Source organism: Triturus cristatus, chromosome 3_1 (assembly GCF_964204655.1).
Source record: "Triturus cristatus chromosome 3_1, aTriCri1.1, whole genome shotgun sequence".
Classification (NCBI taxonomy): domain Eukaryota; kingdom Metazoa; phylum Chordata; class Amphibia; order Caudata; family Salamandridae; genus Triturus; species Triturus cristatus.
The window spans coordinates 444,189,492-444,204,147 of record NC_140583.1 but is presented as its reverse complement, the minus strand read 5'-3'; the positions used below and the strand labels follow the sequence as shown (position 1 = coordinate 444,204,147).

Sequence of the window (14,656 nt, the reverse complement as noted above, 5' to 3'; positions counted from 1 at the left end):
AAGTCCTTCTGCCACCTGCTTGCACCGATCCCGACACGTCTGTTTAATTCATTTGAGGGGTTTACCGGCCAGTGTCCCTACTGAATGTGGATCTCAAACTGCTCATGGGCATCCTCGCGGCGAGACTGGTCCCAATGATGCCCGAAATAAAAGAACCAGACCAGGCGGGATTTATCCAGAATCGCCAAGGGGGGACAACACAAAACAGATCCTCCACTTGATAGATAAGGCCCACCGCACGAATATGGACGCATTACTGTTGACAGTTGACGCTGAGAAAGCGTTCGACCGAGTGGACTGGAGTTTCCTGAAGCGTCTGTTGGCTCACTTCAGGATAGGGGACCGCTTTAGAGCATGGATAGCACGCTGTCATAGCTCCCCCACCGCTTCTATTAGGGTCAACGGGATCTCGTCTTGCCCCTTCCCCATTCAACGGGGCTCCCGACAGGGGGCCCCCTATTGCCCCTCCTGTTCGCTCTCTACATTGAAACTGTTGGCGCAGAGGGTACGAGACAATCCAGACATCGAGGGCATACCATTTGGCGGAGAGAGACATACCTAATGTCTGTACGTGGATGACCTACTGGCCTCCCTTGAGGCTCGGGAGACGTCAGTTCCGGCGTTCCTGAGAGATCTGGAGATATTTGGGAACGTGTCCGGGTTTAAGGTCAACGTGGGGAAATCGCAAATTCTAAATCTAGCCGGGACACAGCAGGGCTCAAGGATGGGTGGAGATCGGTTCTTGGGGATTCAAATAGCAAAGTCGATCCCTTACTTAGGGATTGAGCTGGCTCAGTTGGTACAACTAACGGACACTACGAACTATGACAAACTCACTAGACAGATCACAAAAAACCTATAGTCCTGGAGGAGACACCAGCTGTCGCTAATGGGTCGAGTGGCTTCAATAAAGATGTCGACCCTGCCGAAGGCACTATACCCGTTTCAGACGCTGCCGGCCAAACCACCAAAGGGGATAATTAAGGGTTACAGAAAGATATTTCAGTTTGTATGGGCAGGAGCGAGACCACGCATGCGTAGGGGATTAAGCAGAAGAGGGAGGGCTGGGGATCCCTAATCTAGAGGAGTACTATAGTGCTTCTCAACTGAGATACTTGGTTGAATGGAACCGAGAGGAATCTGAGAAGCGGTGGCTGTTCCAGGACAGAGCTCTGGCGTAGATTTCTCTATGGAAGGTTCCCTTCCTGAAAAAGACCGATCGGCCGCATGGCCTGACGGGCTTCCCAATCACTAGAGCGACGATGGATGCGTGGGGGGAGGGGAGGTGGCCACAGAAAAGCAGCTCTCTTCCTTTCCCTCTCCGATGACGCCATTGCTAGAGAACAGGGAATTCTCACCGGGAATGGACATCACAGTTTTTCGAGGGTGGCAAGCCACACCCTGTAAGGCAGCAGGCCACACCCTGTAAGGCAGCAGGCCACCTGTTTGATATAGATGGGATTATTCCTTTTTCACAATTGAGGTAAGATTACACACTCCCAGAGACAGAACGGTATCTCTACATGCAGGTGAGACATTGGCTTCTGCACCCCGGACATACACCCCAAGGTTCACAGAAAGTTGACGAAGTATGAGAAATGGTTGGTTACAAAGACTTCAGACAAAAAGTTGATCTCGGATCTATACGACATGCTCCGCAGGTCAGCCCTTTAGAGCTTACCCCCAGTCAGAGACGGTGGACGCGAGAACTAGGTAGAGAGCTTTCGAAGAAGGAATGGGGTGACATATATTAAAGAGCCAAACACTCAGCAAGGAACACCACCAGTAAGGAAACAGCGTATAAGATAGCTACATACTGCTATCTGACACCGGTGAGATTGGATCAAGGAAATCCGGACCGCAGCACTAGTTGCTGGCGAGGATGCGGGTGGGGGGAAGGCACGCTACTTCACCTGCTATGGGACTGTCCGGTTCTGGTTAAGTACTGGCCGATGATTCTAGATGAAACTGACGGGCAGCTTGAAACACAGATCCAGAGATTCCCAGCATATGTAGGCTAATCCCCTCACCTTTCCCCTGAAGTCCCGCAAAGGAAAACAGATGGGCTTAGCATTAGGGGCAACGCTCCAAAACATACTAACGTTGCAAGGTATGCCAACGGAACCCACTCATACTGGCTGGCTCCATAAACTGTGGTACATCTTGGGGATGGAATGCATTCAAGCATCTCGCTCAGGGTCCGGCTTTAGAGAGGTGTGGAAACCCCTTCTGTCTTTACTGTTGACGAATAACTAATTCAACGAGATTACGTGCCCTAAGTACCTTCGCCTCCTTTGACTGATAGAAACGGAGGATGCTTCTGCAACAGGGTGAAGGCACAGAGTCCAATCTCCTTATGACGGCATCACTGGGGAAAGAGGGAAACTGCATACCAGTGAGGGAAGGTATGGAGGGGGAGTTTCATTGGTTCAGGTTGCGGGGGCAAGTTCTTACCCTCTCCAAGCTATGCCGATGCATTCTCTAGCAAACGGACTGTTGCGCAAATGTAGAATGAAGCACACTGAAAGCAGGGGACGTGCCAGAACTGCAAGCATCAGGGTTTTGTCATTACTTTTTTGTTTATGGTGTATTAAATGGCTGAGCTACAAATGTATGTACAATGAAACTGCTAATAAAAAAAGAGTTAAACCTAAAAAACTATGCAAGGTCACAGCTTTCCGCCCCCTCAGAGAATCCCACAACCCAAAGGTTGTTGCGATGGGAGCGTCCCTCGGAGTCTTCCGCTGTGCCCTCAAGTTCCCTTGCCTTGGCCACCAGGGAGTGGACATAGCCCTCAAGGTCCTTAACTGTTGGCTGCAGCTCATCAAGGGCACCTTCCGTCTGGGTGACTCATCCTATCAGCTTCTTCTGGTCCTCTCGTAGCAGTTTCACGTCGATCATCACAGCATCTATCCAGCTGGCCAGGTCCTGCCGCATCTCTGCTATGGCTGATAGAATTTTGTCAATTTTGTCATGCGAAGGGGGGTCACCTACCCATGGTGGGGGTGCACGCTGTTGATGGACCTGCCTCACCTCACTACACCCGCACAGGCATCGTGGCAGGAAGATGGGCGAGAGGAGCACGATCAGTCCTAGACCCCCCCCCACCGTCTCTTAAAGGCCACACCAGACACAGTGCTCCAGGACCCATGCAGGGTGCAGTAACGGGACCCCGCGACAGGGCCCTCGCCGGCAGCCAGACCCCAGTTTAACCTGCCAGTCTATAGCCACCATGCAGGCCTCCCCACACTCGGGGACCACACTGCGGGCCATGGCGGTTCTCAGGGCCATCCAACAGTTTCCTGGGCCCCTGCTGGCACTCAGCACCACACTGAGCCCAGAGCTATTTTCATGCCAATTGTAGGATAGATGGCACCGGATTGTGGGTCGGGACAAGCAGTCTCAGCTTGCATCCGCCATCTTGCCACAGTCGGCCACACCTCCTCGCCCATTTTATCAATATGACGTGGAGTTTTCCACAGTTGGAGGCTTACTGGGTCGGAGTGATGTGGACGCTCAGTGAGATCACAGGCAACAAACTAAACTGGACTGTGCATCATTGCCTGCTCTGGCTTTTGCCACTCCCGAACACAGGGAGGAAAATGGGATATCGATTTGCACTGCTAGGGCTAGTGTTGGCATAGAGACGCATAGCAATACATTGGATTGCCCCTGCAACCCCCTCACCATGTCACAAATGGTTGTCAAATCTGAGTTAGTGGTCTATCGCTGAATGTCGGTTGAAGTGTGTGAGGACGTACAAGAATGTGGTGTAAGACCTGGAAGTTTGGTGAGAGATGGTGGAAAGCTTAGGTGAAGTGACTGAGACGCACAATGGTTCCCCACGGCCTCGCCCCCTTTGCTGTCACTGGTGCCTCCTTAGCCAACATAACATCATGACAAACTAGTGCGGTGTTTGCTCTTACGGGGAGTGGACAAGTGGTCTTGGTGTGAGGTGGGCCTGGAAGTCTGGGCAGGACCTACTGCGATATGAACATTGTGATAATTGTTATTGTTTCTAGGGGGGGACCCCCACCTGGTGGATACTACAAGAGACATCTCATCAGCTTTGCAGTTCTACAATAGGTCTTTGTATCTGTTATTGCTGCAACTTTTATTTGTATTCGTGTTTCTTGTTATTTCTATGGAAAATGCTAATAAACACAAGTTCACACTTACAGTTCTCCTACACCACTCCAGTAACCGCCCAACGTCACTGTGAATACAGCAATCAGAAAGATGACCAGCATACTGTAGTCAAACATTTTCTCCGCTGGTGAATAAAGAGTCACCATCACATTGTCTCCCAGAGTCTAAAAATAAGACAGAGAAGCCGGATTACAGCGTCAACCTGGCTATAAACTTCACATTCTATCCCTTATTTTATAAATAACAGTCAGCTAACACAGTGCGGCAGAAATACAAAGTAACACAAAGTCATGATCAAAATGGCATTAATAACCAAACCAAATACTTCGAACTAAGTTAATGTGCTCATCACTCTCAGAGTTTTAAAGTGGATACAGAAAGGCAAACATCCAGCACTACCGCTCGACCAATGCCGAACTGAAAACCACAGAGCATTTTTCTTTAGTGAAAAAGTGTGGAAATAGCCATAATACGAAGTTCCATGATTATGTGCAAATAACTCACCTTTTGCATATTTACTACATCGCCATACCTGATGGCGGCAACTGGTATTGTGACATCTTTATAAATGGTCTGGTTATCTGTTGGAGTAATCTAGGAAGAAAGACATAATTTACACAATTCCATTTCATATATAGTGTAAAGCACTACACAATCATGAAAGAGGCACTCGAGTGAGAAGGCAGGCATAATAGAACATATATAATGAATTAAACTAATGATGTACTGTAACACAATAAAATGTGTCTCTCAACCTATATATACACTCACACATTGGTAGTAAATTCAAAGTGCACACCACTGAAATAGCAAAAATAATCCATTCGCACAACAAAACAATGAGATATGATCGAGTCTATGAGATTGTACAAGGTTTCCCACGGTAAAAATAGATGTTTCTTGCCTTGGAGTGCACCATTTTTTACTTCAATGTAACTCCTTCATCTTTCTCCTCAATTATTACATTGAAAGACCGACAAAGCAGTCAGAGTGACTCAGGCGGCAATAAGTAAAGCAGCTTCCTTTCATATCTTTCATTAGAGAGGGGTGCTGAACAGCAGACGTCTCAAAAGAAAACTATCAGTAAAGACCAGTTGAGCTACACCTGCTTGCTCAAAGACATGGAACCAAAGTGATCATTAGAACAGGTCCTAGTTGTAAACACAAAGCAGTGGTGCTCCACAGCACATTATGGCACAAAGACAGATAAAAGAGGAGCTCCCACCTTCAACTCAGAGACAATGAAAATAAATACTCTCATTTAAAATGTTCCCAGGTACCTCTATCACTTTCCGCCTTAATCCGCCATCTCACCCTAACCTCGAGCTACCTTCACACTAAGAATACTGTGTCCTCCAACTCACTGCTCCAATCCATCTTCAAACTGTCCAGCAAGGCAGACAACACCTGCAAATTGATAACGTACAAATTACTGTGAGAAACCTGGAATGTCAATTGAAGAGATCTAAAGCTCCAGCACAAAAAGTGAGGTACACGCCTCACTTGAGAATTGAAAAGAGATACAGAAAGGCAAACAAATACTATCATGCCTTTCACCTCCCAGAGGTGTCCAATCAAACATGTGAGATCCGAAGAATCTTCCTCAATATTCCACTGCAATGTAGGGCCGAACATATGGACTCTAAACTAACTCCTGAACATGGTGAAGATTTGCTAATCTTTGTTGATTCTAAGATCCCAAAACCTTGTGCCAGCAACAAGGATATGGTGACTTTTCCCTATTTACCACTACCCCACATTGGAGTCTTTCCTAGTTGGCTTTCAACCTATGACCCTGCCACAAATTCTCCAAGCATTGTAGAAGGCTAAAATATCAAACACACAATCATGCCAAACATTCACATACTGCTGTGCTCCTTGCTCAGTCAGGACCACTACTGAAGGTCACAGAAATTAATGATTACATGCCTGCATAAAAAGCTGAATGTGGATCCCAAAAAGCCACACTGCTGCTACTTACTATCCGATGTAAGATCATTGAAAGAGAGGACAACATACATACATAGATTGAGCTGGCTTTATATCAATCAGAGGAGGCCCTGAGACCACCATAAGCGCCATTAGAGATGTCCACCACCATTCTCAGGAATCTGATCAACTTGAAGCCCTGATGTTACCTAACCTATTATAGACATATGTCACTGTTCACCACACAAAATGCACCTATAGCTGTTGGACAAATGAGCAGTTGTGGTATGCACAACCCTCAGTAGATACAATCATTCATCACTAACTGCCGAAGATATATCAGTATTGGTTCTTCTTCCCAAACATTTAAAATGAGTGCTCTGTAATTCCATTATTATCACCACTTATATTCAAAAGCTACATTAGGTGTCGGTCACAGAGGATAGTGCATATGCAAGCACAAAAACTCACATCAAATCAAATAGGCTTTTGCATGAGCAGGGGCTGCTAGTCAGTCCAAAACAGAAATCATTGTCGAAGAGAACAATTCGGATGGCCACCTACCCTTCGACTAGCCAGCTAAAGTGAGGGCTACAGTTGCTCCTTTTGTAAAGATGAAGAACCTACGTGTGTTGTTGCATGCCTTTTTCTCACAAGGGTCAGCAGTCATACAAAGAAAGAAATTACAGGTCATGATGTTCAGGCAATGTCATCTCACTACTCTCCTCCTGAGCAATAATAAAAAAAAATAAGTAACCCCTTATACCATCCCGATTAAACTACTGTTATCTTGTCTGCTGTGGAGTACATAAAAAGAAAACAGAAAGCTTCAGAGAACTCGGCATTAAACAACTAATCTTTTTCATGAACAGGATCTAGTTTCTATGTTTTACCTCACCATTCCTCTGTACAATCAGCAAACTCATCATTCAAGGGAAAGTAACAGGGACCTAAAAGTGGAGCTCGCCCAGCCCTCCATAAATCATGATCTCCTGCAAACCTAGTTGGTTTCACCCATTCTCAACCACCATAATACACCAAAACGGCCTAAGTATGTTTATTATCCACAAACAAATTGTTTCAGCATTTTCTTTACCAAGAGGGCATTCTTTCTGTTGGAACATGCTGGCTACAGCAAAATAGGAGATCATGGCTATAGCCTTTATTAACAATAGGTAAGCACAGTATTCGTAGGTAGTGCAGATGCAATGACCTATCTGGTGAGTGGGATCATAACAATATTAATAAGTTCACAGCTCAGATATAGCTTCTGGTAAAGAATGCCAATTTGTATTCCAGAGCTTAATCCAAAATTATATAAATGTCTCTGGCCCACTTTTCTGGGGCAAAAAAAGTACGTGAGGCACTCGAGCAAAAAAACACATGGCCAACAGACATGCTGATGACTCTAAATAGGATTCAAGTGCAAAAGGGGATGACCCTTTAGCGAGCACAGGTTTTACAAGTGAAGTCCTCCAAATGATTCTGAAGAAGAAACGTGAAATATTTAGTTAACGTCCCAGTTGTGAATTGACCAAATAGGTTATAACTCTATCGGCCAACTAAGCGTTGGCCAAACAGGTAACTTCACTAGAAATGTATCTTGCTACAATACACAAGTTAACAAAGGCACACTTTGTCTTGTTCCTCTCTCTCACATTTCAGATATACTTATTAAATCCTCGGCAAAGGTCTTCGTTTATCATTGTGGTACTTGGTCAAGAAGCAAACATATTTGTAACTTGTACAACGTAAATACTGCATTCAGCCAAAAATATGTTTAAATCCACTGTGAGGATTTCGGGCCTTCTGGAAAGTGATCCATTGATCACGGTCCTGAATTTTCATCAACGGCACTACTGGGCTTACCAACTTCTCCTGCATTTTGACTCTAGAACAGCCATCTAGTGTACAAACTAGACAACATATTAAGAACTATACTGTTTATAATCCATCTGTTAGCCAACTATTAACACCTGGAGGGACTATACTGTACATGCCATATGCACTCTCATGTAGTGTATTCTAATGTCATCTCTTACCTTGTTAACTAATAGTGGCTGAAATCTGATTTTCCTTTGGATGCCCTTGTGAGCCCGAAAATATCAAGGCACATTTAAAACGTAAAAAGACAACTCACAATCCCATTTTTACTGACGAGTAGCAGCAGTTTTGCACCACTGAGCTGAGCAATCCTGCCCTTTTCCAGCACGTTGCAGGTTCCATTCATCACCATGACTGCAGTGCCCTTGAAGCCACCAGAAGGAACATCGGACTGTTTGCACAGGGTTGTAGAGGTTAGGTTCTCCAGCTTGTAGAGACTCTGTAAACACAGATTTTGTATTTATTTTCAAACATTCAACATATCAAATTTGTAGGTTCCTAACTCTTCACCTTTACAAATAACACTGTAAGGGACATCTGTACTCTGCACAATTGCACTATTGTGCACTCTGGCTAATTCATTCACTTTGTTCACATGAAAATAAAATAAACTAAGGAAGATAACAATTTACATTCTTCTATACACACATTCACTCTGGTAAGAGATCAGTCTGCGTACAATGTATTCTCTCACTCTGGTATTAAATATTTCAGTGGCTCTTTTTTCATTCCTGTACTAGCATAATTTCACCCTGCCTATTCAGGGTTTAAATTCCCTTATATCTAGCTTTCCTTGCTAAATGTTCTATTGATTGACTTAGGGCTGGTAATTTTGAATATTCCTAAGATTCAAATATCAGTAATTCAGTTGAAATCATGATCTGATCTTTGAAAATACAATGACATTTTGATATACCCGATCCTGTTAAATAATGAAATATAGCCTTTTCTGGGCAAATATTTACTGAACCTTTTGCGATGTCTGTCTTTTATATTACATCTTCTGATATTTTTAGAAATGTGTGCACATACACTATTTATCAACAACATTGACAACACACAGCACGGTGGGCCTTGCAGTGTAATCATAATATATTGGTCAAATATTAAGAAAGTGAGTATCTTCAATATTTCTCATTAGTCCTGGCAGCAAAGTGCATGCATTTTCAGTTAGACGTGCAAATTGTGATGAGACAAAATGCCTGACAATCATAGGGCTATAAAGCCAATGGCAGAAGTGGGCTGACCAACTGCTCCTTGATGTTTGCTCTCATAGGCTTAAGCAGAATGCGAATGACACTCTAACAGACCAATTGTAGAATAGGTCTGATATAAAGCCAGCAATATATGTACATGTACGTTTTTTTAAGGAATTTCAGTTTTAAGAAGAGCATGATAAGCAACTAAACTGGTCAGTCCCTCCTGACAGGGTCTTGCAAGTATTATCACAGTACAAATCTTCTATGTCCCAAGGTTGGTCAAAAGCGCAGCCAACACTCAAACCCTTGACTACTAAGGCACTCTCTGAAATTCCATGTAACAAAGTACAGGTTTACAGGCTTTAGCACAGCGCAATAACAATTCAAAAAGTCCATACTAAACAGATTAGATCTATGGAATCTCTCATACCTTTTCCCAATTAACCAATTAGGCTTATAGCGTTTGAAACTAGTGTTACACCATAAAAAACTCCTGTCTGCTCCATTGATTATGAGCTTTTTCACAGAACACCAGCATAGTCACAACACTAAAAACAAGCACAAACATTTCACCCAGTAAAACAATAGGTAATCCTTCTTACAGGGGCCCAACAAGGATTCTACCTGTACAACTCTTCTACTGCCAGGGTTTGGCCGAGAGGGTAATGAACAGCAAACCCCTAGTCTACTCTGGTAAATGGTGATAATACATGTGAAACAAATACCAGTGTATCTGCAGCACAGTGTAATAACAATCCAATGTGGTTTTGACAATATCAAGCCAAGTTTCTTCGTCACATTTCATAATAAGCAGATCACACCTATGGCATCTTATAAAACACAAGCACAAAAACCAACTCAGGCTTACTGCATTGAGCAGAAGCTTTCCCTTTAGTAACCATAAAGTATACATTCTAAAAATTAAAATAAGTGCAAAAGTACAGTTCGAAAACCAACGTACACCACCTCCTAAAAGGGCCTATCAAGTATAATCACATCACAAATCTATCCCTAGAGTTTGTCAGAGGATCATCAACAAAAGAAACCTTGCCTACTATGGTAATATGATAATCCATGCAACAAACTACATGGCTATACGTTTATTACAGAGTAATAACAATCCACCCTTCAAGGACTATGACTACTTTTCCCAATAAACCTATCAGGCGTATAGCATTTACCATGGTCACCATAACCAACTCAGACCTACTGTATTGAGTGCAGATATTCCCACAATGGGAAACATTGTACAAAATTACAATTGGCAAAGCATTAAACAACCCCTCTTAAGGGGACCCAACCATTATCAAATTGAAAAACATCTATCCCCAGAGTCCGTCAAAGGGGCTGACCAAAACCAAATTAATGGATTACTCAGTAATATGTGAGTTTCCAAGTAAAACATGCAGTGAACTACAGGCTTAAACACAATTAAAGGACCTTAAACGCCAATGGCTTTAACATATGCTTTTCACAATAAATAAAGCCTTTGTCATAACCTTTCAAAAAATAAATCAGACTGATAGCATCTGACGTAACTTTTCACAATGAACCAATCGGGCCTTTTCTCATTGGTATGTCACCAAAACAAACTTAGGCATACAACTGAACCACAAGGCAACAATCTGACAAGCAGTCACACAAATGCAAAATAGCAAAACAAGCATTTTGCAAAACAACACAACTCCTACTAGGAGAGTTAAGAAGGATTATCCAAGTGAATATCATCTACCCCAAGCATTTGTATGAGAGGGTGACTAAGACCAGAAGCCTTGTCGGTTTCAATAACCAGCAAGCTACTATATTGAGCATAAGCGTTCCTAAAAGGCATCATAAAGTATTCAGTCATAAAATTACAAATATGTAGGAAATTAAATTTCGCAGATAGAAAACCCCCTACTAAGAGGTCCTAACAAGTAACAGGGAAATCGTCTACCAACATGGTCTGTAACCAACACCAAAGCCCTACCTAATATGGTAATTAGTGAGATTCCATGCAATAAAATGCTGGATTACAGGCTTTAACACAGTGTTACACTAATCCTCCATTAAGGCCTATTAGCTTTAACATATGCAACTTCGAAATAAAAAACAGTAATTCATACTGCCTTTGCCATAACTTTTAATAAACAGATAAGACCTACAGCATGAGACATAACATTTCACAATAAGCCAGTCAAACCTATATCATTGGCTTGTCAACAGCTCAGACCTAATGTGCAGAGCATAACCTTTCCCAAAAGACAACCAACAAGACTTGTGTCATAAAATTGCATATATGACCACAATTAATGTTAGCAACGCGATATGCAACCCCTCATAAGCGGGGCTAAAAAGGATTATCCTAGGGAAAATTGTGATATCTTGAGGGTGGAATTCCTGGATGGGCGGAATGTGTTGATGAGGGGATGACATCATGATGGAATGGGAGGCTGGGAGGCGTTGAGAAGAAGGAGAGGGACCCGCAGGTCAGCTGGAGGTGTTAACAATTACAAAAAAAAGAAGTGGAGAAAATTCAGCTAGATCTAACAGGGAGGTATTCACAAGTGTTTTTGGAAGACAAATCTGATTGTGCATAGACTTGCGCGATTTAAATAAAACTATCTGGGTGTACAGGCAGCCACTTCCCAACATATCTCAAATGTTAACTATGAGGGGAAAGGGAGCTGTATTTAAGTGTTCTGGACATGTCTGATGCTTATCACCAAGTAAATCTTCATGTGCAGTCGAGGCATCCTATATAATTTGTAACTCTACTAGGGGCTTTCCATTACAAAAGGATGCCTTTTGGACTTGCCTCAGCTGTTTTCCAGAGGATAATAGAAAATATTTTTGGAGATATGGAACAAATATTATGTTTTTAGGACAAAATACTTGTTGTGGGAAGAAGGGCAACAGAGCACGACCAATTGTTTGAGGAAGTAATGAAAAGTTTGGAAAGGCATGGGTTGACCATAAAAAAAGAAAAATGTCACATTAGGAAAAAGGAAGTGACGTACCTGTGACACGTTATCAGTAATGAAGGGATTAAACCAAAGAAGAGTATAGTAGCAGCTATCGAAAAAGCACCAAGACCAACTGGGAAAGATTAACTGAAATCATTTCTTGGATTTGCAGAATATTGTTCAAAGTTTGTGCAAAAGTTTGCAGATGTTGTGGAGCCTCTGAGGAGATTGATGAAGTATTCAGCATTACAGTGGGGTGATGAATGCTAGGATGCATTTCATGGGGTAAAACAAGGAATTATGAGAGATGTTTGATGTTGCAGCAAAGACATATGATGCAGCAAAGACATATGCAACCAAAGATGCAAGCAATGTGGGTATCGGTGCAGTATTATCACAGAGTAAGGATGGGGCTGAATATGTGGTTGGATTTGCATTTGCTGTGATCGAGAGAGAGGCTTTGGCTTGTTGTTGGGGGATTAATAAATTCAAGTTTTATGTGTAGGGTTTGCCTTTTAGAATAAGGGCAGATCACAAACCTTTGCCATATATTTTCAAAGGAGGTAGAGGTCTGGAAGGAAATGTTACACCTCGCACATCGTGGTAGTTCTTGTCAGTAATGGAGTTTAATTTTGATGTGGAGTTTTTGACAAGCTGCAAGAATGTGATGGCAGATTGCTTGTCGAGGATGCTGGTAGATGAAGAAGATTGTATTGTGCAACTACTTGATAGGGAGGAGGGTGGAATAGCAGGACAGAGGGCAATAAGTGTGGAAGAATGGAGTATTGCTAGGGAGAGTGATTTGGTGATGTAGGAGGTGGAACTCAGGGTGGTACAAGGTTGGGACGGAAAGGAATTGAAAAAAGTGATAAATGAATACTTTAAGGTTAATGAGGAATGGTGTATAGTTAATGGAAAGTTAATGAAAAGGAATCAATGTATTCCTCCGGAGGGAGTTCGTGCACACATTGTTAACTTTGCGCACAAGTGGCATTTGGGATGAGCAAGGACGAAAAGGAAAGTGAGGGAGTCTTTTTGGTGGCTGGGAATGGACAGTGAGGTGGAGAATAAAGTGAAGGATTGTGTGGCTTGTGCAAATAGTGATAAGACTAAGGCAATGAGACAACCTCCATTAGAATACATGTTTTTTCCTGAGACACCTTGCAAAACATTGGCTATTGATTTTCTAGGACCTGTGGCGAGGTTGGGTTTCAGAAGTAGATATATTTTGGAGCTGGTAGATTACCATACTAAGCGGTTTTTGGTGAAAACAATGGAACAGGTGGATACTACTGGAGTGATTGAATTTCTGGAGGAGACGTTCATGGAGGAAGGAATACCTTCATCTATTGTATCGGACAATGGGGTGCAATTCATCTCTAAGGAAATGACTGATTATTTAGCTAAGATGGGAAATGTCCATGAAAGGGTAGCGCTTTTCCGTGAACAGGCTAATGGATTGGTAGAAAGAGTGAATAGGTTCATAATGGAGAATATTCAATTGTCTTTTGCCAACTGTCTCCTGTGGAGAAGAGAGTTGAGGAGGATGATTTTGGCACACAGGACTTCACCAAATGCTGTTACAGGAGTGTCACCTTTTGCATCTTTGAAGGGTAGAGAACCGAGCAGGAAGGAATGTCCCATTTGGTTGAGGGGAAGAAGTGTTTTGAGGATTGATCGTGAAGAGGTAAGAAAGAGTGGTGGAATCACAAGAAAAGAATATGCAGCATTACCACAGGAGGAAGGGTGTCTAGGAATGTCATATTGAGAGTGGAGATTGGGTAGTAGTGAGGAAAGGAGGTTTTGTATGCAAAGGAGAATAAATATTCAGATCCGTGAAAGGTGAAGGAAACTAGAAAGAATGTGGTAATTTTGAAGGGTGGAACTAAGTGGAGCATGGGAGCTGTATGTAAAGATAGAAGACAAAGGTAAATGTCTTTTGAACATGTAGGGAAGGATAATTTATCTGGAGTATGATTTGTTCATGGTACTATTTATGGATGTTAAGTCTTTATTTTTGATTTCAATGTTGTGATTTTGATGATGTTTGTTGTGTTATAGAATTATATTTATCAAGTATTATAAGGGGGAGGTGTGTGATAATCTTGAGGGTGGAATTTCTGGATGGGTTGAATGTGATGATGTGGGGATGACATCATGATGGAATGGGAGGCGTTGAGAAGGAGAGGCATTTGCTGGTCAGCTGGAGATGTTAACAATTAATGTTAATAAAGAAGCATTAGCAGAGGTTTGCGAACTTGGTCATTATAAACATCTTCTACCCCCAGTGTTTGCTCAAGCGGTTAACCAATACCAAAAACTTTACCTACTATGGCAATCTGTGAGATTTCATGAAACAAGATACCCACGTTCAGGATTTAACATAATGTAAAAACAACTCGCACTTAAATGCCTACTGGTTTCAACATAAGCTTTTATAATAAATAGGTCAGGCCTACTGCCTTTATCATAACTTTTCATAGTAAAAAGAGCAGGACTTAAGCCTTAATCATTGGTTGGTCAATGTAACTAACTCTGTCCTCATATTTG

At 42.6% G+C, this 14,656-nt stretch overlaps 1 protein-coding gene across 1 annotated transcript in view; it reads right to left on the bottom strand.

The window, feature by feature from the left end:
- SPPL2A (signal peptide peptidase like 2A) overlaps positions 1–14,656 on the bottom strand; it is a 291,455-nt gene that overhangs the window by 221,741 nt on the left and 55,058 nt on the right. The window contains exons 3-5 of the mRNA XM_085644242.1: positions 8,219–8,401; positions 4,654–4,743; positions 4,180–4,313 (exon numbers count right to left, since the gene is read on the bottom strand). Coding sequence (XP_085500368.1) covers positions 4,180–4,313; positions 4,654–4,743; positions 8,219–8,401 — 407 coding nt within the window. The remainder of the gene's footprint in view (positions 1–4,179; positions 4,314–4,653; positions 4,744–8,218; positions 8,402–14,656) is intronic.